Source organism: Etheostoma spectabile, chromosome 14 (genome assembly GCF_008692095.1).
Source record: "Etheostoma spectabile isolate EspeVRDwgs_2016 chromosome 14, UIUC_Espe_1.0, whole genome shotgun sequence".
NCBI lineage: Eukaryota > Metazoa > Chordata > Actinopteri > Perciformes > Percidae > Etheostoma > Etheostoma spectabile.
Genome location: NC_045746.1, coordinates 5,455,945 through 5,480,524, shown reverse-complemented (window position 1 = coordinate 5,480,524; position 24,580 = coordinate 5,455,945). Strand labels below are relative to the sequence as shown.

General features: G+C 42.1%; 4 protein-coding genes across 6 annotated transcripts; all 4 read left to right on the top strand.

Moving 5' to 3' along the window:
- The first annotated feature begins 101 nt into the window (after positions 1-101).
- Positions 102-2,542, top strand: hoxa9a (homeobox A9a). Its single transcript, XM_032534795.1, has 2 exons — positions 102-1,100; positions 1,469-2,542. The coding sequence occupies exons 1-2, from the start codon at positions 548-550 to the stop codon at positions 1,711-1,713; spliced, it is 798 nt and encodes a 265-aa protein (XP_032390686.1). The 5' UTR covers positions 102-547; the 3' UTR covers positions 1,714-2,542.
- Positions 2,543-2,775: 233 nt separating this feature from the next.
- Positions 2,776-8,291, top strand: LOC116701217 (homeobox protein Hox-A7). The gene is made up of 2 exons (XM_032534799.1): positions 2,776-5,782; positions 6,733-8,291. Exons 1-2 carry the CDS (start codon positions 5,413-5,415, stop codon positions 7,044-7,046), a joined length of 684 nt encoding a protein of 227 aa, XP_032390690.1. The 5' UTR covers positions 2,776-5,412; the 3' UTR covers positions 7,047-8,291.
- Positions 8,292-8,507: 216 nt separating this feature from the next.
- Positions 8,508-24,064, top strand: hoxa4a (homeobox A4a). 3 transcript variants are annotated; one of them, XM_032534797.1, is made up of 3 exons: positions 8,508-8,938; positions 20,483-20,617; positions 22,936-24,064. In XM_032534797.1, the coding sequence occupies exons 1-3, from the start codon at positions 8,737-8,739 to the stop codon at positions 23,262-23,264; spliced, it is 666 nt and encodes a 221-aa protein (XP_032390688.1). In that variant the 5' UTR covers positions 8,508-8,736; the 3' UTR covers positions 23,265-24,064. The 3 variants fall into 3 exon arrangements, with proteins under 3 accessions (XP_032390688.1, XP_032390689.1, XP_032390687.1); XM_032534798.1 differs by lacking the exon at positions 8,508-8,938 and adding an exon at positions 14,636-14,973; XM_032534796.1 differs by lacking the exons at positions 8,508-8,938; positions 20,483-20,617 and adding an exon at positions 20,706-22,408.
- Positions 11,866-13,845, top strand: hoxa5a (homeobox A5a). The gene is made up of 2 exons (XM_032534794.1): positions 11,866-12,656; positions 13,224-13,845. The coding sequence occupies exons 1-2, from the start codon at positions 12,062-12,064 to the stop codon at positions 13,472-13,474; spliced, it is 846 nt and encodes a 281-aa protein (XP_032390685.1). The 5' UTR covers positions 11,866-12,061; the 3' UTR covers positions 13,475-13,845.
- Positions 24,065-24,580: the final 516 nt, after the last annotated feature.

Genomic DNA, 24,580 nt, shown 5'->3' with positions numbered 1-24,580 from the left:
TTATATTTTATAAACCTTGTGGTGGTTAAAATGTGTTTTGGTGAACAGCAATGGCAGGGTGCTTACGTGTCCTATAAAGTAGCTCGTAAAATAAGGCCTCCAAAAACCTACTGTATCCTTTTGGATAACAAGAAGGGATTTTGTTTAAAACAGTAGGTTAAGATGCTGTTTAATATTTTTAACATTCACTTTTTCCTTTCATAGACAACAGATCCAACTCATATTTTGATAATTCTAAGCTTTAATAGTAGAGGTTGTTTTAGGAGAGCGGGTTGGTATTTAATGACCACAGGGATTGATTTATCCTTTATTGTTCAGCCTTTATGATCACGTGCGTCTTGCTACCCAATGGCATGGCAGCCTGTCTCCCCATTACTAGCCCACTGTAGTTCTCTGTGGGGCCGAGTTGCTACTTGATTTCTCCACATTGTTATTTTGTGAGGCTGGGTTTACTGCGTGTGTATGTGTATGTGGTGTGTGTGCGCGTTTTACTTTTGCATGTATCTGTTGTATGGCTGCGTACATGTGAACGTATCATTTTCCTGCCATGTCGACATCCGGAACGCTGACTAGTTACTACGTTGATTCCCTCATTCTGCCCGAGAGCGAGGAGCTCTCTGTGCCGAGGTACCCCTCCGGTCCTGGGCTCCAGCACCCCAGACAGCCCGCCTCCATCAGCGACCACAGCGAGCTTGGGACCTGCGCATTTCCTTCCAAACCCCCGGTATTCGGGCCATCATGGAGCCACGTCCCTGCTCAGTTCCCAGGCAGTGTATCCTCAATGTATCATCACCACTATGGGCATCCCCAAGGCTCGGTCGGTGCAGATACAGATGGCCGCTACCAGTCGTGGCTGCTAGAGCCTATGTCCGGTTCCCTGCCCATGGCCGGATTACCGACCACCCATCATTACGGAATCAAACCGGAGAGTCTTGGGACGCGAGCTGACGGCGCTCTGTCCAGCTCCCACACGGCGTTACTGCTCTCTGATTACGCCAACGGAACAGTAGCGACGGCATCACCGGTGGAACAGGACGCACTGTCCAGCCAGGCAGGGGACACGAGCGGGGAAGGTGAAGAGAAACCGGGCCTTGATCCAAGTAAGTCGCTAAACAGTCCTTTAGTCTACTATTTATACTACATAAAGCTGTGAGGATTGGGGTGCGTGATGGGGGTGCGCGTCTGAACAGATGCCATTCTGAACGTGCCATTTCCTTATGGGGACTGTTAATGGCCCAGCTCCCATTGCTATATTAGATAACCCTCTGCAGCTTTTAAAGTGAACCTGAGCTGGGAGAAATATGGGGGCGTTTTAATTGGCTGTAGCTTCGGTAATACATGTGTAGCCTTTTTCTTCTCATCAGAATAAGGCCTTTTTTTTCAGAGGCAAATTATGAGAGATGTTGTTTTTGCATTTGGTCAGTCGGAACCGGGCCCTCACACCAATGTCGCACCCCACTCTTTCCAGATAACCCAGTGTCCAACTGGCTCCACGCGAGTGCCACGAGAAAAAAGCGCTGTCCGTACACCAAACACCAGATCCTGGAGCTGGAGAAAGAGTTCCTCTTTAACACCTACCTGACCAGGGACCGTAGGTACGAGGTGGCGAGGCTGTTAAACCTCACCGAGAGACAGGTTAAAATCTGGTTCCAGAACCGCAGGATGAAGATGAAGAAATTTAATAAAGACGGCGCACCGAAAGAGAGTGACTGAACCGTATATTTAGGCTGTTGAGCTTTGTGTGTGGAAGCTCTTAACTCTGCTGGACCTTGTTTTTAAACGTTATTGTCTCATTGTTCCATATAAAAAAGCTATTAGGCTTATTGTCTTGTAAAAAAAAAAGCATGTTGGGCTTCAGTTTGATGCGACTACCTTTATATTGCACAATTTGAACGGTGCCCACTCGTTTTGTATTTGTTATTTTCTCATGTTGATTTGAATTAATACCTCGTTAAAGTGTTATCAGTTGGCCTGGTCCCTGTGCTTTTTAGTGTATGGATGTTTATAGCTGTGCGTGTTCTGGTTTCTAGTTATATTTGTTGTCTATCTCTGAGTCACCTGAACGTATAGTTTGAAAAATGTATTCATTTTATTGTTGTTTATCTCTTACTGCTTAGAACTATGACTGATGACCGTGAGATTGAATCTAACATTGGAGGCGTGTAGAACAGACTGATCGCATTTTGTAGTAGGTGCAAGAACCTCAGAAACCTCTTAAAAATGCTAAAATACAAACGTTAAATTAGGTTATAGAAGCTATATCACACGGTGTGACACGATTGACTACCTATGTCTTTCAACTACCTACAATAACCTATTTTTTTCTCGATGGCGGATTATAGTAGATTTGCTTGCATTAGATGCTGAATTTCAGGGAGTAACATTTTGAAAGTACTTAATGTTTGTTAGAGAGAGGCAATTAAATTAAACACTGTAGGCTACTTATTAAATACCTCACGGTCTGCTGGCCGTCTGACTTTTGGTTCACAAATGTAATTTGTACTTTATTTATTAAATAAAACAAATTATATCTGGGAAGGCATGCACGTTACATTCTTATTTTTATTTTGGCCTCAAATCGTAATGAAAAAGGTGCTTCTTTGCACTTCAGAAAATATGAAGGTTACTACTCACACACACACACACACACACACACACACACACACACACACACACACACACACACACACGCACGCGCGCGCAATACTTAAAGATATTTTTGATAATTTAGCAATTAATTGAACATTAGTGAAAGTCAACACTTTTTTTTTACAGGACTCTCAAGCATTTCATTCCAATTAAAACCCAGCCACACATAGGTGAATATCTGTGTGTGTCTGTGTTTCTGGATTGGGGACAGAGCTGCATCTTGGCAGAGGATGTTGTTAGCTGTATACAGCCATAAAAGACAATTGCCGCCATAACCTTTTATGGGGTGCAAAGCGCTGCAAGGCGAGAGGACACAAAACAAAAAAAGACTGCTTCGACAGCTGAAGCCCAAAATAATGCAGCCGATGCTTTGCTGTTCAGCTCAGATATGACAAGGCCGCTCAACCTAAAGCTCCGTCATTAGCGCCATGTCGACATAACCAGTTCACAAGGAAGGAGATTTAGTGGATACATATTCTGAAATAGAGCAGCCCCACAAATGTTGGATTTGTAACGCAAAGTGAGTCTTTCCCACATCTTTTGGAGAAGAGCTTTACTTTTAAATTATGGTCTCTGCGTGTGTAAGGCTGGTTCAAGTCTCTGCATGTTGGAGAAAATATTTAACACAAGAAACATACGAGGAGCACCAAATCCACTGTGAGGTAGCTGCAGAGCTGCTAAGTCTGATGCTCGATCAGAGCCAAGCACGGCTCACATACACCGGGTTATGTAGTTCATTAAAAGCCACACACAAACTGACAGAATATTGTAGTTAGACGATAACTCGGACTTTAGTCCAACTAGGAGTGCTGTTGTGACGCGTTAGGAGACGCAGATGGACCCAAACTTCAAAGACTCGAGCAGAGACAGTGCAATAAAACGCCTGGTCTGCTATACTGTCTGGCATTCCAGTTTTAATGGCTTTATGGCCGTCCAGACACAATTAGGCCGTTTCCAGAATGGCACCCATTTGTTTTTTCTACTCTTTCTGTGGGGCTACGCGGCTGAACAAAAGGCCGAGCGGAAATGATCAGCTTTATTGGATTCTCCCCGACGGGGACGCGCAGGACTCACGGTCATTTGGAGCGATCCTTTGTTTCTACCTGGGAACCTTCCGCCCTCTGCTCCTTTGCTGGGCCCGTCCTAAAGGAGAAGGAGCAATAAAGCCAGCAGCTAGCTTCAAACGCAGTGGTAGGCCTTTAGATGCGTGATGCTTTTTCAAAATACATTTGGACAAGTCTGTTAAAAGGCATCCGCGCTTTGCTTAAAATCACAACGAAGAAACATAACGTTACCTTTTCAGCGTCATGTCTTTTACTTTTATCTTGCATTTTATTCCGGATTGCAGTAGAAAGAAAAAAACGCCTGCGCACTGCGCCCTCCCCACCCTGCAGTGCCTGAAAGTCACCAGAGGGTGGCGACACTGTTCCACAACATCACCCCACCACTTTAAACACTCCTCCCTAATGAACCTCACTGGGGAAGAAACTGTAGTAACGTTTTTAAGAGTCCAGCAAAATAATTTCACACCTTTTTACAGTGTCTCAGTGCAGAAGCTGCTTCTCCAGCCCAGCGGGACGAAAGAAACAGTCAGCACACTGACTGCTGGAGTACTGACGTAGTCGCTCTCCTGCCAATGGTTCTCTTACACTCTGTTTTTGGACGGCTTTGTAGACGCAAACTATTCGGAACTGAGTTCATTTGTTTGATACCAGGGTTATTAAGACTAACATAAAAATATGTGCAATGTTACTCTGCATTTTTTATGTAGATTCTAATTTTCTACGATATATATAATGTACGATGTATAAATAAGTTAGGCTTCTAAGCAAAACACAATCGGCTGAAAATAGTTTTTCATGTTAAGAAATATTGTAAGGAATTAAGGGAATTATTATTATCATTTTTATTATTATTACTATTATTATTATTTTCTTTATGTATTTTTCTAATTTGACAATTTGCTCTTTTATCTGTGTATTTATTATAAGCATCGTTCCATTCATTTCATGGTCATTTATGGACCATTCAGGTAACATTGTAATGTCAGCTAAACATTTTTGATGAATTGGACCGTATTGTAATTATCATCGTGGATTATTATTAATATTGATACATAGCCTACGTTATGTATAATCAAAATAATGTCCTATATTTTTTATAGCCTACATATAATTTTAAAACACGAGACTGTATGCAAGTATTGTTTTTAAAGCAGTCACAACGAAGTCACATTCTGTCGGATTAGTTATGTATATAAATATTATATTAGTTATTAGATTAGTTGTAGTTATAGCCAATTATATGCTGTATATTAGTGTAGCTTGTGATTGAGGGACTGTAGATTACCTTGTTAAGGTATTCTACCGTGTATAAAATAAAAACATATATATGAAGATTTTTTAAATAAATGGGTATTTGTAAAGCAGTAGTACGAGAAGGGATCGCCCATTAAATCATGACCTTATATCACCTAACTTACCTCTAGATCACTGGGGTTGTGAGAATTTCTCCCTTGTGTGTGTTGTGTGTTTTTGTATGTAAAGTGTAAATCCCACTCTGTTGTCCTGCGCCATAATGACATCCATGCCTGCTTGCTGATTGGATGAGAGCGTCCAGGCCTGAGTCACATGGGCAAGTTATTTGGCCCAGAGTAAAAATGGGGTTCGGTGTAAATCTAGGGTGTATTGCTGTCATATATCACGCTACCTCGTAAAAACGACACTGAAGATTCTTGGCCAAGAAATCAGAGAGAGAAAAAAAATGAGTTCTTATTATGTGGATGGTCTTCTTAGCAAATATACGGCGGGGAGTTCTCTGTTCCCAAATGTGGAGCGGGCTTCTTGTAGTATTGGACCCAGTGGAGAGGACTATGCCTCGACTCAGACTGCTGCGGCCATCGCGTTTGCACCGTCTCTGTCTGGAGTTTACAGCGTCAATAATGCACCAGTGTACCAGAGCCGCCCCTTGTTTACCTCGGGATATGGCATGGGGCAGGACGCGCGCACACTGCACTGCAGCCTGTTTGACCAGAGCCGCCTGTTCACCGACAGCTGCTGCCATCCGGAGCCGGGTCCCCTCACCTCGCCGCCGGACAAACAATACCAGATGTACCCCTGGATGAGAGTATCAGGTATGTGCTGACACTGTTTCTTATGTGCTATTTCAAAGCCCTCAGGTCAATGCTTTTACAAAACATTGGGATACTTACATTGGCCGTTAGTGGTTCAATTAATTTCGTGAAACCATTGGTGTTGCATCGAAAGAATCGTAAAACTTTTATTGCGCAACTAATGAGTTCTGCAGCCATAAATTCATTTGGCCAGCGCTTCTGTGTGTTCAGTACGCAGAGACCTTGCCGCTGGGGGTTTTCTCTGCACTCCTATTACTCTTACAGCCTCTTCTCCCCTTTGTGGTTGTAAAAAAGACCGGCCTGTTGTGTAAATCAGTTCTCTTGCACTCTGCAGCTCCGTTTCTAATTGGGTCTGCACTGCAGAGGCTCTGGTGTTTTCTGAAACTCGTTCGTACACATTGCTGCATCAATATGCACCAGTATCGTCGAAAACATAAAGAAGTCAAGTGAATTAAGAATGCAAGCAATTTGAAACATTGGCATTTGTTCTTATTTTGAGGGCGAAGGTGCAGGGGCTGTAATCTAATTACTTATGGCTGCTTCGGTGCGCAGAGCATCGCTAGCTTTTAATTGGAAAGGCATGCAGAGTATCAAAGGAGGTTATGGGCCAAACATCCCAGCAGGGCCACTTTAATAAATGCAGAGACCTTTTAGAAACAAAAAAAACATCCCCTACTGATTTAAGTGTGAGGAGTGTGTTCTGCGCAGAAGTGTGTGTGTATGTGTGTGTGTGTGTGTAAAGGGATATTGGAAAAAAAAGAACAATGAGCCATAATTAATTGCGCAAGCACAAACAAATGAATTGTGTGTCACAATGATTCCAACCACAGGTTTTTATTGTCAGTATTCATTTCAACATCACTTTGATTAGACTGTCACATTTCATGCTAAAAAATGCATTTTTAGCCCATAGGAAGTTACATAGAGCTTGCACATCTTATCTTCCACAGATCCAAACGGAAAGCGGGGGCGGCAGACCTACTCTCGGTACCAGACCCTGGAGTTGGAGAAGGAGTTCCACTTCAACCGGTACCTGACCCGCAGGCGGAGGGTCGAGATAGCCCATGCCCTCTGCCTCTCAGAGAGACAGATCAAAATCTGGTTTCAGAACCGCAGGATGAAGTGGAAGAAAGACCACAAGGAGGAACCGGTGTCGACCCCCGGGGAAAAGGACGGTGATATTCTGGCAGTGCCAGAAGCCGGAGAGCCCGAAGCTGGAGACACCCGGTGCGCCGGTTTGGAGTCAGAAACGGCTGCAAAGTAACGAAAGACCGGGACAGAGAATTAAAATCAAAGAAAATCACTGTTTAGTATGAATACGGGATACATCTCAGATGTTTCTAATCTACCATATGCTGATTAATTGAATGACAGCTGAAGGCCATTGTGTAATAAGCATTTAACAGTAGGCTGTGGGTCTGTATTTCACATTTAAACCCAAAATGCCTAAAGAGGCTCCAGCATGAAAGAGCGATATTGACTACCTTTCCAAACTATATTTGATATATGCATTACTAAATATGTTATTTTCCCCTGATTTTACAACTGAATCAACATTCCTTAACGAAAAACTACCTAATATTTTCCTTCTAATATTAAAACACTGACACAAGGAATTCAACGTAAGTTGAAATTGACTGTAGGCTACTTTAATCTATTCTACCTATTCGAGTAATTCTTCTCCACAGAAGGTTGTGTTTTCTAAAGGTAACAATACACCATTATGCGCAAATGTGCCTCATTTTGAGTATAGGCCAATTAAAAATAAACTTTTTGTTGGTCAAATGCATCCATCTGTGATTTAGCTGCTTTCTAGATGTCAGTATGTCTACCGCTGTATCGTTTTTTTTTTGAATGCGTATAACTGCTTATCACTTAGAATATTAATATGCCTGTTTTCGATATTATTTGCCTCTTTATACATCCCAGGATCAACACACATTTGTTAAGTTTTGGATGATCTACCTCGGATTCCCAGAAAGTCAACTTGCCTATAATGTAAACCGGAATATCCATTTGTAAATGCTTTAGCCATGTACATTAAAATGTTCTTGTTTATTATATTAAGAAACAAATTCAGGCTCAAATTTTCACAATTGTACATGAATTGGCTATTTTGATCTTCTAAATGTGAAAATACTGTGATATATCCAGGTTCAGTGCTTGCGTAATGTGAAGCACAACATGTGAACAAAAAAATATCAAAAGCTCCTGGGAATGTTTTAAATCTGTAAATGAAAATAATTTAATAAAATAGCCTTTACCTGTCTGTTTGTTTGCATGTAATATTTGCTTTCAATATTTTCGAATCTAATATTGTGCAACCACAACAACAATCATAACGACAGTCATTATAACGCGCCGATTGAGTGATAATATGTCGCTCCAAGTCACCATTAAGTGCTGTTTAATGTGGCCAAGATTGGGTCGCATGTAACGAAACATGGTGCAGTCCATTATCAGTGTTAAACACTTAAGTTGGGGAATGTGAACTATTGGAAAGCGAGACGGGACAGGCTACCGATAAAGGACGTTACTGTTGAACTCTGCATTCCCTCTATCCTCGGTAAGATGGCGCCTGACGGGGGAACTGCCACCTTCATTTCTCTGTCTCTCCCCCCCCCCCCCCCCCCCCCCTTCACACCCTCCCCTCTTTCCCCATCTCTCCCTCCAGCGCTGGGTCATAAATCCGTTGTTGTTTATGAAAATTTACAACATAGCAATACAACTTTACGACACGGTTCGTCCTCCTATTGGCCGCAGCTTGTCACGTGGCAGGGAGCCGTGAACATGAACTTTTTATATATAATTTCCAATAGCAGAATAGAGCAGCCTTTCATTTAACGGTCTCGGGCTTCCACGCGGCTGTTTCCACCGCGACCTTCTACGATTTGACACCTTTTTGGGGAGTTTGGAGTATTCTCTCGGCTCCTCGCTGGGGGTTGCCTTGCGACATGACTGGATCGTTTGTGTGCTCTGCTGTCGTTCTCTTCACGCGTTTGGTCAAGGTGCGTGGAAAGTGCCCCGGTGCGTCACTGACCCCTGGGAGCCCCACTTTCCGTCCGGGGACATGGCTCTTCTCGTCGTCACTGCCCGTCTGCACCTGCCAACTCCCTCCCCTCACCTTTCCTGTTTACAAGCAGAAACCTTCACAAGGTAAGACAACTGCAACTTGTCACGGTTTGCTATGTTCTCAATTTGCATTGACAAACCACTCTAAGCAAATAATAACCAACTATTTGTGTACGTATTGTGCCTCATTGATTCGGTTTCAATTGTCTAAGGATTTAAATCAAACGAAAGAACTGGTTTCATTTGTTTCAGTTTGTTTGTATTATGATTTGCATGGCAGATCATACGTGGTAAAACTAACATTAGTGTTTCTTTGATCTTCTTGATGGGTTTTGCATGCTGTCATGACCGTTGTTTGTTGTTGGATTTGAATGGGGATGGATTTCGGCTGCAAAATTCATTGGGTGGATGGTGGCCAGAAGATGTGCACTTTAACGCCCTCCTGTGGATACACTGGGGGTATTGGGGTTGCAGCTCTGTCTGTGTCTGCTGCGAATGTCCTGCGGTGCAGGCTGGACAGACAAGTTTACCTTTGGTTCTATCCATGTGCCCATGCTTAATGCTTGTTATTCATACGTGTGCGTGCAGGCCCTGGCTCACTGTACAATGCTACTTGTTAAATACCCTATGCTTGTTTTCAATGAACAAAACAAGATTATTTTACAGTTCCGATGACCTTTAATTGATACAGAAGAATGTCCCTTTCTATGGATGTTAGAAAAGTAAAAATGTTTCTGTTCGAAATCATTATGGCACTCTGTGTTTGCACATCGACGTTGTTCACGGTTTTCCTTAAAATGGACTCAGCGAGCCTAATATTCGGCTCTGCTGGAATTTTGTAAATTGTTACTCGATAAAATGCAAAGTATGGCGGGATTTTTGCAAGCTATCAAACGTGCAAGAGTGACTGCATCCAATATGCTCATTTCCACATCCCATACCTGCTGTCCAGTTTTCTTTTTCTTTTTGCAAAACATACTAGTTTCACATTATCGTATTGTTGGAAAAAAAACGTGTTGAATTGAAAAATGTGTTTTAATCATGCTACAGTTGTGCGGAATGATATTCATGCAAAAATGAATTTAACTATATCAATTATAAACGTATACAATTTTATTTGTATGCACACACACACGAGTGCTGGTGTGTGAGGGAGCCTGCAGAGTGCACTGCCCTCTTGTTTTTCTGCAGCAGTGGCCCCCTCGCTCCCAGCCCGACATGTCTGACACCAGAGCGCTCTCGCTTCTCTCATCTCCTTGATTCTTATTTTGTTCCTGGGTGTGTCCCTGGCTCAACTCAGGGACATCATTTTCGTGGGAACTTTGTTGCCATTGGCCAGCCATAAATCAGCTGTTGGAGCATGACTGTTTAGCCAACACACACCCCGTAGGTATTCTCTCAGTGTGGGCCCACTGCTTGTGGAGCCCGGTATTCACCCTTACTCACGTTGTGCCTTCTGGGGGTCTGTTACCGCAAAGGGCGCACATACCTGGAAAAGAATAAATATTCTATATCTCACTGTTTTTGTCAGTAACACATGATTGGGCTTGTATGGAAATGATATGTGGGGGAAAGCAGAGGACAGGACGCTGCTTTGGAGAGACTAGGGTGCCATAAAAATTCCACAAGGAGAAAACCAAACGGAGGGCGCCGATCGAGGCGTCACGAATATGTTTAGGCTTTGTGCTCAGTGCGGGTCTCCTGTTTTAGCAATGCTGCTCAGAATTAACATGGAAAAATAATAGCTCGTCGACTTCCACTTTTTAATAAGCGTATTGGCCGGGTTACAATAAGAGAGATTGCGCCTGTGTATTCTAACGCATAGCCAACGTTCCAAAAATGGTTTTATGTTTAAATGTTTTGATAAAAATCATCTTTCCTTTTTCTGTACTGCATTGCAATCGATCGACGTAGAAAGTCTATATATTATATTTTAATTTAAAGGACCAGGAAATAATATGACAGTAGCCTATTGTTAAATACAAATAGCTCATAGCACAATGCAAACATAAAACATGTGAATTATCCGAATATTGTGGCTTTTTTTACATTAAATATTTCAAATCCACTATCCATGAATCACGTTGAATATTCCTTTTTCAATTTAAAATTTCGTCTATTGTTTTTTTTAAATTCCAAAACGACTGCACAAACCTCCACACTGAGTATCTGCTTATAAAAACTGTTTTATGTTTTTCTCGATATTGTGTTAATCTTTCACAAACAGACAATACTAAAAATGCAATTTAATAAGATGTTGACTGTTAAAAAGTCAATATGAACGATGGTTCGCCTTTAAACGACAGCATAATAAAGTTGGGTTGCATGCAAAACGCTTCTAATAATATCATCTGAGAACTTATTGTACGGAATACTTCAATTTTAACCAACCTAAAATAGACAGTAACGTGGTTTTACGTGTGTTCTTATGTCGCTATTGTATATGTTCTCATATAGTTATAACTTATTCATTCTTCACTGTGTCATAAAAGGACAGGCCTTGAATGGCAGTCTGTTATTATTTGGCCATGTGATGTTTGGCTTTCATCTTTTCATTAGACTGTTTTCCACATAGTGGCTTTTTGGTTGTTTTATGATTATTAGAAAGTGTGAAAAAAAAGCTTTCATTCTATTAACTCTGCACACTATTTGCACTTATCGCCTATCATAACATGCACAACAGCATGTCACTTGTTGTATTGTTTAGGAGCCCCTTGGTTTTTTTTGCCGCAATGGTCGTTAACCTCCGAATGACCCCATGTGGAGCCCACGCCTCAGCAAGCGCCGCAGAAAGGCAGTGCAACAGTTGAGCCAGAGGATGGCGCACCACGACAATTCAAAACACCCAAGCCGTGGCTCAGAGTTTGCCCTAGCCACGAGCGCATGGAGGCGCGCACCCCTCACATCCCACCCAGTATTTCCTGCGTGCACGAGTTTACCTCTGGAGGTCACCAAGCAGGATTTACGACTGGTCAACAAAAGCACGTGATACTCCGCCGTACCCCATATTTGGGTGCCTACGTAAGAGAGAATCAAGTCCATGTCCCACTCATTTCCATAATTCATCATAAATTGTGCAAGGGTGCTATAGGACGCGCTAAACCATAAGAGCCACAAATCAAGCACACGGGTCCATGCTATTTTACCTCTAAAATAATAAAAACAACAACAATACCTACAACGAGCAAACGGTGGAATTGTCAACAAATGAGCTCCTATTTTGTGAACTCATTCTGCGGTCGCTATCCCAATGGCGCGGACTTCCAGTTACATAATTATGGAGACCATAATACGACAAACGAGCAATACAGAGACTCAACAGCCATGCACTCCAGCAGGTATGGCTATGGCTACAACGGGATGGACCTAACAGTCGGGCGGACCGGTACCGGACACTTTGTGAGCAGCGAGCAGACACAGGGCTACTCCCCGAGTCACTCAGCGGCGACAACACCCTCGGTGGAGCCGGTCAGGTACAGCCAGTCCGCCAACAGCACCAGGACATCGTCTCTATCACCACCACCTGACCCACTACCGTGCTCCTCGGTCGCCACCTCGTCCCCGGTCACCGAGACTCAATCTCAACACCGTGCCCTGAAAAACTCTATAACGAACCCGTGCTCAACCCCGTGCTCGAGCTCGAACGGAGGCACGCTGCTGCTCAGCCGGGACTGTGTGTCCAAAGCTTCCCCTCTTGAGGAAGAGAAACCTGCGGGAAGCGCACCAACAACTCCTCAAAATGTCACCGACTCAACACAGCCTCAGATATATCCGTGGATGCGAAAACTACATATAAATCATGGTAAATTGTTTTTTTTTAGTGATCTTGTATTGATTTTATAGACCTGGTGTTGTGCTATTGTTTGATGAAAGTTTTATTATGTTTATATATTTAGATGTTTTAACTAAGCAAAACAGGCCGGAATTGGACGATTTTAATGCAGAATATATTTATTTTCTAAGGGGCCAAATGCGCCTCTCACCTGTTTGGTGTACCAGGCTACTGCTGTCAACATAAACCGCAAATGATTTGATAATATGCTACATTAGGTTTAATAGGTTAGTCAAAAGTGTAGATATAGCCTACATTTGTTTGTTTTTAAAGTCAAATAGCCCACATTTTACATCAGTTTACTGTGTTAATTCCTGTTCGCAAGGTACAGTTGAAAATGTGTGTATCTTACTTTGCTGTTGGTTGTTTTTAATAATTCTATGATGCCTAATTTAAAACTTTTAAGTCATCTCTATACTGTAGAAACTAAACAGCCTGATGACAAGAAATGCAGTCAAAAAAAGTTACTGCACATTTAAATGTTGACAACTAGTCTCTGGCATCTTATATGTGTTTCCCCCTTTCCTTCTCTACAAGATTTGTCAGGACCAGAGGGGAAGAGAGCCAGGACTGCTTACACCCGGTACCAGACCCTGGAGTTGGAGAAGGAGTTCCACTTCAACCGGTACCTGACCCGCAGGCGGAGGATCGAGATAGCCCATGCCCTCTGCCTCTCAGAGAGACAGATCAAAATCTGGTTTCAGAACCGCAGGATGAAGTGGAAGAAAGACAACAAGCTGAAGAGCATGAACATGGCGGCTGCAGGCGGGGGAGGCTACAGGCCTTAATATGCACTACTCTACCCCTGATAGCGAGCACTCTAAAAAAAAAATAAAGCAAAGATTGTCATACCAACTTCTCCTTCTCCTTCTAAAAAAGCGCGAGAGACTTGTGAACGGTCTGTGTGCGGGACAGGGGACACCCCATAGGTCCTCTGGATGTCGAACAACCGTCCCATTATATCCCTTAATATTTCCTTTTGATTTCCACCGTGGTTATGCTTATGTGAGTAAAAATATACATTATGTACAGTTCTGTCTAGATTTAGTAAAAAAAAAAAGAAACAAAATAAATGTTTGTTTAAATTATTTCTTGTTCAGACGAAAAAAAATAAAAGAAAAACGTCAAAGCTTGAAATGCTACCTAACTACCGCAACAAAAGCAAATCCAGTAAAAGTTGTGTGCTGCACTCAGAACAATAGGGGTGAGGTTGAGCTGCCTTTGTGCTTAGCCTTTTTTCTTTGTATGTACTGTATGTATTTATTTGTTTGATGTATTGTACCAACTTGCTTCCTAAAGTAGAGCCAGCAGAGACGTAAGCCTTGTGTGGTTATTGTGTGCGTTGTATGGACAGAGGTGCCGATTCAGTCTTCTATGTACAGTAGCTGTGCCTTGCATCTTTTTTTTCTTTTGCTGCTGTTTGCGTTCTTTACATGGGCGCAACGTCTTTAGTAAAAACTTCTGTTCTTGTTTGCTCTAGCTGTTTTTATGTGGAGGATCCCCACAGTAAATTCCATGTGTATAACTCCACCGTGATTAGCTTTTTGTAAATGTTTTTGAAAGACTGGAAGTCAAGAATATACTATAATAACAATAATGCTGACAATGATGGCCATTATAATAAACTTTCTACTGGAACGGCAACATCACATTGAGTGTTCGTTTTTTTAAATATTACGTTTACGAGTCCGAGTTTTCTGTTTGGTCTAAAATCACTAAGTCACCTGTATGAACTCTCAAAAATGTCAAAGTTTCCTCAAGTTAAATCTTTGAATTCAACAGGTCCCCCTTGAATTAAAGCTTCATGTTTTACTCACCTTGCTGTGGAGTGGGGAAGGGGGAGAGGGGGCGCTTTGGGGTCCTTGGCCACTCGCTGGCTCCTGTGGCCGGGCGTCCCCTTGCGCACAGACTCCTGGGCAATTCCCGGAGAATCAGCTCGACTTTTCAAGCTGTAAACTTTATTAGGGCCGATTCTGGCTCTCTGACATTTGGGTGCTAAATGAATGGGGGGTTTTGTCTATGAATTAGATCGTAAAAATCATCCGGAGCGCGGCCAGATAGGCTCACTGGCCATAAACGGTCACGTGGTAGCCATTAAAGTAAGTTTTATGGTTTTGGGGAGTTGACAGTATATTGCACATAACATATAATCGCACTGACGGCGAGGCTTCGACTGACTCTGTCTTTGCAGGGTGTAAGTGTTGCTTGACCGGTGCAGACTGTCTCTATTGCTCAGTCTGCCTCAGCATGGACCGGACGCTCTCCAGGATTAGGACCGCGTCTCTGGGTAAGTTTTCGCAGACTATCCGGTAGCCCGAGAACAGCCAGCCTGTGTTAAACAGCCTTATTATTGTATTCGCTCCCTTTATCTGTCCCTATTAGTCCATTACGCTAATTTGTCAGTTGTGCTGTGCTGAATACTGCTCTCGGCAGATGTTGCGCAGGGTTGGGTCCTGCTCATGGCTATTTAATTGCTTCCTTCCCCGTGTAACTTGTTTCCCTCCATCTGTGGTGTAACTCATAATCCGTTTTTACATGTTGGATAATTATCTCTGTGTCCATTTCCACCCCCACAAACTTCTAGTTGTGGTCGTTTTATTGCATTGGAGGATTCACAGACCGTGAACCAGAAAGTTTCCAAAGGATGTTTGGAGATTTCCTTGATAAAGTAATGCGCTAATGCAGGCCTACACATGTACAGCTATCTCCATTTGATTGGATTCTATATGTGCTTATGACTTTTGGAAGTTTTAGGTCCATCCCTAGAAAAAAAAAAAGTTGCAGTTGTTCTATTGGTGATCTCTACGCTCCACGTGTTAGCACCGTGAATGGCTTTAGGACGGGTTGTAAACAGTGTCAAGTAAACACAATATGGGAACAAACAGCAGCAGGGAGACACGTGAAAAGGAATTCCGTTTTGTGTCAGCCACCTCGTTTTGTGCTTGGGGTTGAAAAGTTCAGATGACCTCTTAAAAAGTCACTCTCGCTTTGTTGGTGACCTCCTGTCCGATCAGTGCCGAGTCGAAACCAGCCAGCAGCAGACCCTGAGTCCCAAAAATGGACTGAAAATGGGGGAAAGAAATATATAATTTATATTTTTTGACTTGTTGGCCTTTTTCTTCTTATGTTATTTTTTTATTTTTTATTTTTAATCTAAAGCGTGAATGACTGAGCGCCCGTTTTCCAGGCCAAATATTAAAACCACAAAAAAGATATAGGTTTTACTTTTTCGATTATCACTATTTGAGCCTCATGAGTTTTGGTCAGCAAACAAACTTGTAAATAACCATCCAGGTTCTTTTTTTTGATTTTCTTTTTTTAAAGTTGTTACCTGGGCAGATTTGCAAAGGTTACGTTGTCCGCCAGCCCTCATAACTTGAATACCAAGTTTTATTTTGGGTGTAGATGCATACACCATGATGTCTAGGATCCGTACAGTTTTTTCCAGCTGGTTATTCACCGTTTCCAAAACTTCTTAAATCCATTTTCAGGCTGGTTTGGAATTTAAAGTCTGGTCATATTTTTAAACTAAATCCCTAACACACTAGGTGGAATTCACACAAATTTATTTTATTTGTTCCTCTTTTTCCTTAACAGAAATCAGAGTTTTGGGGCAGCACTGATTGTGAACTTACCTGAATAATGCTAATATCCCTCGGTTTATCCATAACACATATTGCTCCTTATTATGCAAAGAATCCCCATCTATATAAAATACGGGGTTCACACTCCTTCCTGTTTTAGACACTGGAAATAGGACAGGAGGACACACTGATAGTGCGGCTATTTGGAAATTAAAACCCACGCTAATATTTCAAAAGGAGAAATTTTGACAGAGCCCCATGTGCGGCATACTGCCAGGCAGAGAGAGAGAGAGAGAGAGAGAGAGAGAGAGAGAGAGAGAGAGAGAGAGAGAGAGAGAGAGAGAGGCGCTGTAGGTTCATCTGGAGGTCAGCCACAGCACCAAGATAAATCTGCATCCTCTCAGAGCCACCAGCAGAGCTCGCTTTAGGCCAAGTTCACTGTCACACTGCTGTATGGAGAGAGGGAAACCACTCACACATCCACGGTGTGCCGCGTGCACATACGCCTTCACGTTAATGACACGTTTGCTTGGCGTTGTCTATAAGCAATAATGCGCATAAATGAATTTACCGAGGGACACAGAGCCTGTGGTAACATCCTGCACTGGAGGAAAAGACTATGTGAAGAGATAGAGGGGGTGTCTAACTTTAAGTGTTGCCTCCAACAAAGACTTTTGGCTGCTTTGGTTGCTCTACAACGTTAATGAATGATTTGCATATTTTACGGCCCTATTAGTCTTGAGTGGGAGCCTGTTGGATTTATTTTTTCACTCCCTCGTTGGAAACATCATAACGCTACAATTGCATTTTAGTTCTTGTGCTGGCATCTTCTCTAATTATGAAATTTGGGCGAATGATCGTCGTGATGGCAAGAGATGCACATTGTTCAAATCAATTTTTCGTTTCGAGGGGGGCAGATATCTCACTAGGCTGGGACAGATGAGAGCGAGATAGCTGCAGAAGAGGAGGAAAAATTGGGGTCAAAAGTTTACGCGCTGAACAAGTCTCCGTCATCTGTTCACTCGGAGCTTGATGCCAGCCTTATAATAGCGATCTTGACTCTCCACACAAAAGACAGAATAGCTTTGAATTACATACGTTGCGCGGTGCACTCCAGGTGAACCCTGAAAGCGCGGTGACCTCGCGTTGGGGACCGGGGGAGGGGACCCCCCACCCGTCCCCAGCAACAAGATTGAGTGGCTGGCGTTTTATTAGGGCGGTTGATTGGTGAATTTCCTTTGAATAAATTGCATTTGATATGTTTAGGGACGAGGGCAAAATTTGCATTTTGAGGATTGATACTCTCGACCCGGTCACAGGGTAATGGGAAGGCCCACAGCCCCCGATTTGAGCCCCCGGACCCCTTAAAAAACATTTAGCCCCTCTCTTACTGATCCGCTCAATAGAAACCTTTTAAGAAAACAGAAATGGCACAGATGTTTCTGTGAATCGTGAAAAAATATTTTTGGGTAGCAATATACAGGTTACTAGGCTATGTTTATAAAAAAAAGTACTAGGCCTAATTAATTTCTTTGGAAAACAAAGCTGTTTCTTAAAGCGAGCTAACATATAGGTGGGAATCCCCGATGCAAATAAAAGTGAAAATGTATGACTGATAACAAACTCAAATTTACACCAAAAGCAAAATTATTGAATTTGATTTTATGCTTAAAAGCCAAAAAACTAGCTCTCTGCTGGCTTGCAGATCTTCTCATCCGCAACCGGCAACCTAACGCACAGGATCGAACAACGTTTTGTTCAAAAATAGTTAATGATTTTCTAATTGAAACCTAAATAATAAACATCTCCTTGACAAAATTGACCAACAAAATCTGACTATATTGGCACTTTCGATTTCATGAACTTCCAATTGTCATCTTAACACAAAATGAAGACACACTTTATTTTAGGAACATTCAAAATCCTGTTCTGTTTGTAACAGTCTATACCTAGACTATTGTAGACGCAGAACACACATTGCGTGACACAAAAGATGTTTTTGCACTTTGTCAAGTGGTGAAATGTCTGAATAATGTTGAATAAAATTCACAAAAGGCGATACATTTCTTCATTCCCAACTTTATTAGATTTCTCTTATATATAAGTAAAAGCTCGTCGATGAAGAATGGGATTGACCCGATAGGCAGCAAATCAAAGCGCTAAACGTTATAACTTAATACAGGTTTATTTACAATTTTAGACAAAAAGCATAATTTCACATTTTTTATGGCAATCTGATTATAGTCCACATTGCAACTTGTTTAACCTTTTAATAATAGGCTATACAACTTCATCTACAGTCAGACGCTTTGGCTTTTGTGTTTTGGAATCATTGTGTCGTTCTTGTCTGGGATATTCTGGGATAGAACTTTTAAAACAGCCTCTTTACTTAGAGAGATAAGGAAGTTGTCCGTGCACTTTCTGAAGGATGTAGCTGCTTTTGTTCGCCTCTTTAAAGCATCGCTGAAGCCTTGAAGGCCACTTTGGTAGTGGTCTAATCAAAAGCTTGCAGCTGTAGATGAAAGCCATAGCCCTTTGTAAAAACTCAGTCCTTGTTAAAGGCCTAAAGTGATGGAAAGGACAATCAAAAGTGACACCATGAAAGAAAAGATGCATATTTTATTACCAGCGCTTACCTATATCAAAATGTTTCCATAAAGGTATGAAAGGTGTTTTCTGGCCCGAATCCTTGGCACGTCTTGAATGCAGAGAGGATTTTTTATCCCGCCGTGAGAGCTCCATATGGAGCAGAGACCTCGTGAGAGCCATCTGCAATCTGTCACTATCGTCACACCACTTCTCTGATAATCTAAATTTACAGTAAACTGTCAGCATGATGTATATTCGTTAAATAGACCTTCACCTCACAGTATATTCTCTGAAAGGAGACACCGTGATCTGGCTGTTAGATTATTATAAGCTCAAATAAAACCTCTAACAAAAGAGGGTTTTGTTCACATTAAGAGCAACACTGGTCTTTAAATTTAGTGGAAAATTAGTTAGATAATGTAAGATAGTTTAAAATAGTTTCCAAATGCTTCCTTTTACTAAAATGGCCAAATGGAGGATGCTGTTGTGCTTTGCGCGTGCAGTATTGTTGGAGAGATTTCCAGATGCTTTATTGCATTAAAACACCTTGCAGGTCTGGACTAGATAACCAAGGTATCACCAGGACTGTTATCTAAAATGCTTCTTTTTTTGCACTTAATGAGTCTTCTAACATAATAATATGTATTAGTGAAGTTGTTCACAGGCGAAATAAAAAATAGTCATAGCAACAAGTAGAATCACCTGTGAAACAGTGTAAGTGGACAATAGCCAAGATGAGCTGGCCCATATTTACACAGGGCCTATAATAAAATGACAGCAGACTGTAAATTTAGATATGATGTGAAGTCGTCTTACCGCTGACATTATGTTGACATATTGCCTCTCAGGTGGTCTCTTGGCCATACGGATACAGTGCATCTATGGCGGAAAGTACATCAGCTGCCATTTACTTTGAGTTAGGTGCGAGAAAGCCTGTAAGATACACAATGTAGTAGCAGGTTTGCCTCACAGCAACACTGTGCCAACATGAAAAAAGGCATTTATTTAGAGGAAACAACTGAGGCCTGCCTCTGGTTGCTGTGGGAAAAAAATAATTCACCTGCTTTAAGTCAGCTGCATCCAAAAACTAGAGGTTGAGTAGTGGGCATCTGCACTTAAAAAAAACGTAATCCATTCAATATTAAATATATGAGCCCATCTGCAGCAGATTTCTATAGATGCAAGATCCCATGTTCCACATATTCTAACACATAGTTTAACGTGTTATATCCCAGATCGGTTGAAGTCTTTTGCACATTTTTAAAATCCTTTGGGAACCTTCCTAGGTGTTGAGCCCCGCTAAGTGCTCCCCCAACTCCCCAGAGCTGAACAGACCCTGCAAAACTGAAGTCCAAGTCCGGGGTGAACCCGAGGTCACTGCGTCTAACCGATATGAAAATGTCGCCTCTTTGGAAAAAAGGGCACGCCTTGTTGTTTAACAAAGACTGTCAATGGGCAAGATTAATCAGAAACAAAATGGAAACGGTGTCACTTTGGGGTCAGGCAGAAGTTATCTCTGTTTAGAGGAGCGAATAGAATGGGGGGGAGGGGGGGGGGCAGAAAAAGGAGAGAAAAGAAACCTTTCAATATTTCCAAAGTTTGGCCTCTTGTTTCTTCATGCAGAGGCCTTGTTGACTTGGACAGTGTGGATCAGCTTTGTGAAGAGCTGCTGCATCTTCATGGGACACATATACAGTGTGGCATCGAACACGGGGAGGAAACAGGACCTGGACGAGATGGCTGATGACGAGGAGCACGGTCAGAGACTTTATATTTTCTTCCTTAGAAAGATGCAGGTTTACTTTTATAGTTTTTATTAAATAGTGAAATATATAGGAGCAATTACCTAAAATACTGACAATACATAATGTTAATATTGTTATGTTTAATTGCACATTGGAATATTTGCTCCTTTACACTTTTAGTACCCCCTTTCTTCAAAAGGTTTAACTTTTAGTTGCAACACATGACAATGGTATTGCTTTGGTTGTTTACAATAAAGGAAGCGCAGGAGAGGCACATTAGAAGATTGCATATTTGCATTGAAATGTTGGAAAACAAATTGTGGATTTATTTAATACATATTTCCAAATTTAATCAGATTTGGAAAATTGTATTGGATGTGATTTTGCATGCTTTACAGGGCAATTCTGTCATGTCGTACTGTAAATTAACCATGCTGATTACGCGTTGATTTGGTATGTGGCTATAATGCAAGGTACATGTCCTGCAAGTGTTTGTCCAGTGTTTGGATGCTATTTACCATGGCAGTTAACATAGGAGAACTGATAATACGTGATGGCCGTGCGATCAGAGCCAGATCACTTTTGATGTGGTTCAAACACAGAGAAAAAATAGCTTAAATTATTTCTATGTCCAGGCAAATTGCATAAAACAACCGTGTTCACAATTTCACTCACGAAATGAAGAACAAGTGGCATTGTGCATACGCAGGTGCAATGTGAGAGATGAGTTTTTTTTCTGTTGTTTGTGTCATAAGCGAGTATTTACCAGATTTCACTGATGCACAAGCCATATACTTTTATGCAGGCTTGTCCGTCCGCAGAGCAGCGTCTCGTCAGTGCACTGTTTTCTCTACCAATCTTTTGAATATAGGCTGTAAAACATTACAGTTTCTACTGTTGTGTTGGCAGTTTTTTGTTTCCACGTTCATCTCTTTATTAGGGTTCATCATATTTTTTAAACTCCAAAAAACGATATTGACGTCACTATTACAAATATTCCTTTGTTTGTGATAACCTTTATTTGGTCAGGGCTTGAATTTCATATCGAGTTTCTGTTATATAGATGATATTTTCACATGTAGTAAAGCCTCACCCACATAAGTTTGGCCCCATGCAGGAAACAAGTTAGTTGATTGGTTTTGCTTTATATACTGTGATTTAATAAGGAAAACATCAACGTAAGCCAGTCCGAGCAGTGTTGGTGGTACCAATGCCATGCTTTCCATTGGTTCCTGTTTACATGATGCCCACAGGACACGCTGTGATTGGTAGCGCTTCACACGTGACCAGGCAACTTTGTACATTTGACAGGGAGTAGGAGGGTTTTGTGGAGATCAGAAAAACGACAGCGCGATAAAAATTAGTATTGTTGCACTTCACAAATTAATGACCATGAGTTCCTACTTGATAAACTCCAACTATATCGAGCCTTCTTTTCCTCCATGCGACGAATATCAGCAGAGCGGATACATCCCCAACCCTGGTGATTACTACGAGCGGCCAAAAGATACGGGCTTCCCCCATCACGACGAGGCATCCTATCCGAGGTCAAACTATACTGAATCGGGCTACGATTACGGTAACGTTCCCGCCACCGGACTCGATGATTTCGGCGAGGGGCATCACGCACAGCCGCAACCAGTTCCACAGAGCCACGGTCCTCGCCTCAACGCGGCCCCAGACGGTGGCGCAGGGGCAAATGCCAGCAAAGACTGCAGCCTCGCCAGTGAGGTATATCCCGGCGTAGCGAAGGGCAAGGAGCCGGTGGTCTATCCTTGGATGAAAAAGGTCCACGTTAACAACGGTGAGTTATCTTCCCGGTTAAATAGCAGAACCACTGTGAAACAACCACTGGAACATACGCAAGCCTATTGAGGCAGCACTAGTAGCACCCCTTACAACAGCAATTTACGACTATCGAGCAGCAGGGTCGGTAATTAAGGACCCTCGTAAATTTTATTGCCTGTGTTTGTCTGTCGGGGCCATGTGCCTTTGTTGGTTTTTAACCCAAACTACCTCCACCACTGGAGCCGAGCCAAACTGTAATATTCAGCCCCGCTGTTTTGTTAATCATATCCATGCTTGATATGTCCCTGGATGCGAGTGCTTGTACATTCGGCATCTCTACATTAAGGTCATGTCCGTAAACTGAAACAAGGCAGAGAGTAAAACAAACAGAGCGGCTGTGATTTCCCACTTAACCCAGTAATGTTATATCGTTTTCAACCTTGTAATGTGTCCATTGGAGAAACTATGGATTTGGGATGCACGCTATCAGCCTGCATGTAACACCTGCTTGCTTGCCTGTGTATGGCTTTTTCCCCCCTCCAGTCAATCCCAATTACACTGGAGGAATGCCCAAGAGGTCCCGTACTGCCTACACCCGCCAGCAGGCTCTAGAGTTGGAGAAGGAGTTCCACTTCAACCGGTACCTGACCCGGCGCAGGCGGGTGGAGATTGCGCACACCATGTGTTTGTCCGAACGCCAGGTCAAGATCTGGTTTCAGAACCGGAGGATGAAGTGGAAGAAGGAGCACAAGCTTCCCAACACCAAGATCCGCTCCTCCAGCTCGGCGTCGTCCTCAGCCTCGGGGGCCCAGCAGCAGCAGATCAAAACAGGCCAGCAGCTTGTCCCCACGCCTTGCACCGCAGGTCTATAGTGCCTGAATAAACTCCATCCCACAAAACCCCAATCCAGACTGAGATGGCAAATATCACAAGTGGAATTTGATGGACCGATACTCAGTATTTTACACACATGGTGTTCTCTCTTTCACCTTGCCTCTGCCATTGGGCCCCTGTCACGTCCTTTGTACCCTTTCCCTCTCCGGTCGTTCTCGCCTTCTTCATATAAGCTTGAAATTCACCTTTATTTGCCACGGTGGCAACTGAAGTGTTTATATATTTGTTTATTATTATGAAAGAAGGATAACACACATGCAAACGCAGGACTTGGATCAAAATATATCATTACAGTTTAAATTGAATGAGGTAAAAGTAAGCTTGAACTCATTCTTTTATGGTCTTTGAGTATTTTTTTTAATTTTTGTATTGCTCATGAAAAGCTCTAATATACTTGAAAAGGATATTTAGTGAGAGTCTAGATGCCTGTTAGAAAATCAAACGGCTGTTTTAGAGGTATGGCATCCGTCAGAGTAACAGTGTAGTTTGTGTGTTTGAGTGGGTTGGTTTACTGTTGAATGTAGTCCAGGTGACTTTTACATTTAATGTACATAGGCAAATCATAATGAAGGCACAATAAAGAAAGCATTACGTCAAGTAGAATTCTGTTTGTTAGTGTTGTAAGGTCTAGGTTTATTTGTGCTAGTCCGTCCCATGTTGTGCTGTGTTCTAAACTGTGAATATTTGTATGTGTTTTGTCTCAGTATTGACCGTTGTGATGTAGGCTAGTGTAGGCTCAATCTGTCTTTGTGAAATAAATATGTGCTTCACTTAATTAGGTTGACTTGGCTTTGGATATTTTGTCATCGCAAATACTGATTTGATTTTTTGAAGATAGCGCGTATTAACCATGCTTTCTTAAAAAATAGATTCCAAATATGGGGACTTGCATTTTCAAACTCGGAACATTTTATTATCATGTTGTTTGTTTTCATTACATTACGTGGACGTTTTTAAATTATTTAATTCTATTTAAAGCATTTAAATGAGCTATCTAATGTTTGGAGATGCGTGCGTAAAATTGTGATGCGTCTCCGAGCATTGGATAATATACTAAGCCACACTTTCATAACACTTGTATTTTACACTTCATCTGAATACAATCAAAATCTTTTTGCTATATTTGAGGTTATTTGCAGAGATTATTACTTATTACCCTGTTTATCAGTGCGCAAAGTTGCGCAGTATCTCTTAAAGTAAGATTTACAGAGAGGGAAACCGTTCCAACATTTTCAGGTATTTAATATGTGCAACCTATTCATTATGAAGTATGTCTTACACCCCCCCCCCCCCC

Excerpts from the sequence above, each read along its gene's own strand:
- hoxa9a (XM_032534795.1), top strand. The coding sequence starts at position 548 with ATGTCGACATCCGGAACGCTGACTAGTTACTACGTTGATTCCCTCATT. Across the intron at positions 1,101-1,468 it reads GAAACCGGGCCTTGATCCAA|ATAACCCAGTGTCCAACTGG; the intron begins GTAAGTCGCTAA and ends CACTCTTTCCAG.
- LOC116701217 (XM_032534799.1), top strand. The coding sequence starts at position 5,413 with ATGAGTTCTTATTATGTGGATGGTCTTCTTAGCAAATATACGGCGGGG. Across the intron at positions 5,783-6,732 it reads CCCCTGGATGAGAGTATCAG|ATCCAAACGGAAAGCGGGGG; the intron begins GTATGTGCTGAC and ends TATCTTCCACAG.
- hoxa5a (XM_032534794.1), top strand. The coding sequence starts at position 12,062 with ATGAGCTCCTATTTTGTGAACTCATTCTGCGGTCGCTATCCCAATGGC. Across the intron at positions 12,657-13,223 it reads AAAACTACATATAAATCATG|ATTTGTCAGGACCAGAGGGG; the intron begins GTAAATTGTTTT and ends CTTCTCTACAAG.
- hoxa4a (XM_032534796.1), top strand. The coding sequence starts at position 21,991 with ATGACCATGAGTTCCTACTTGATAAACTCCAACTATATCGAGCCTTCT. Across the intron at positions 22,409-22,935 it reads AAAGGTCCACGTTAACAACG|TCAATCCCAATTACACTGGA; the intron begins GTGAGTTATCTT and ends TCCCCCCTCCAG.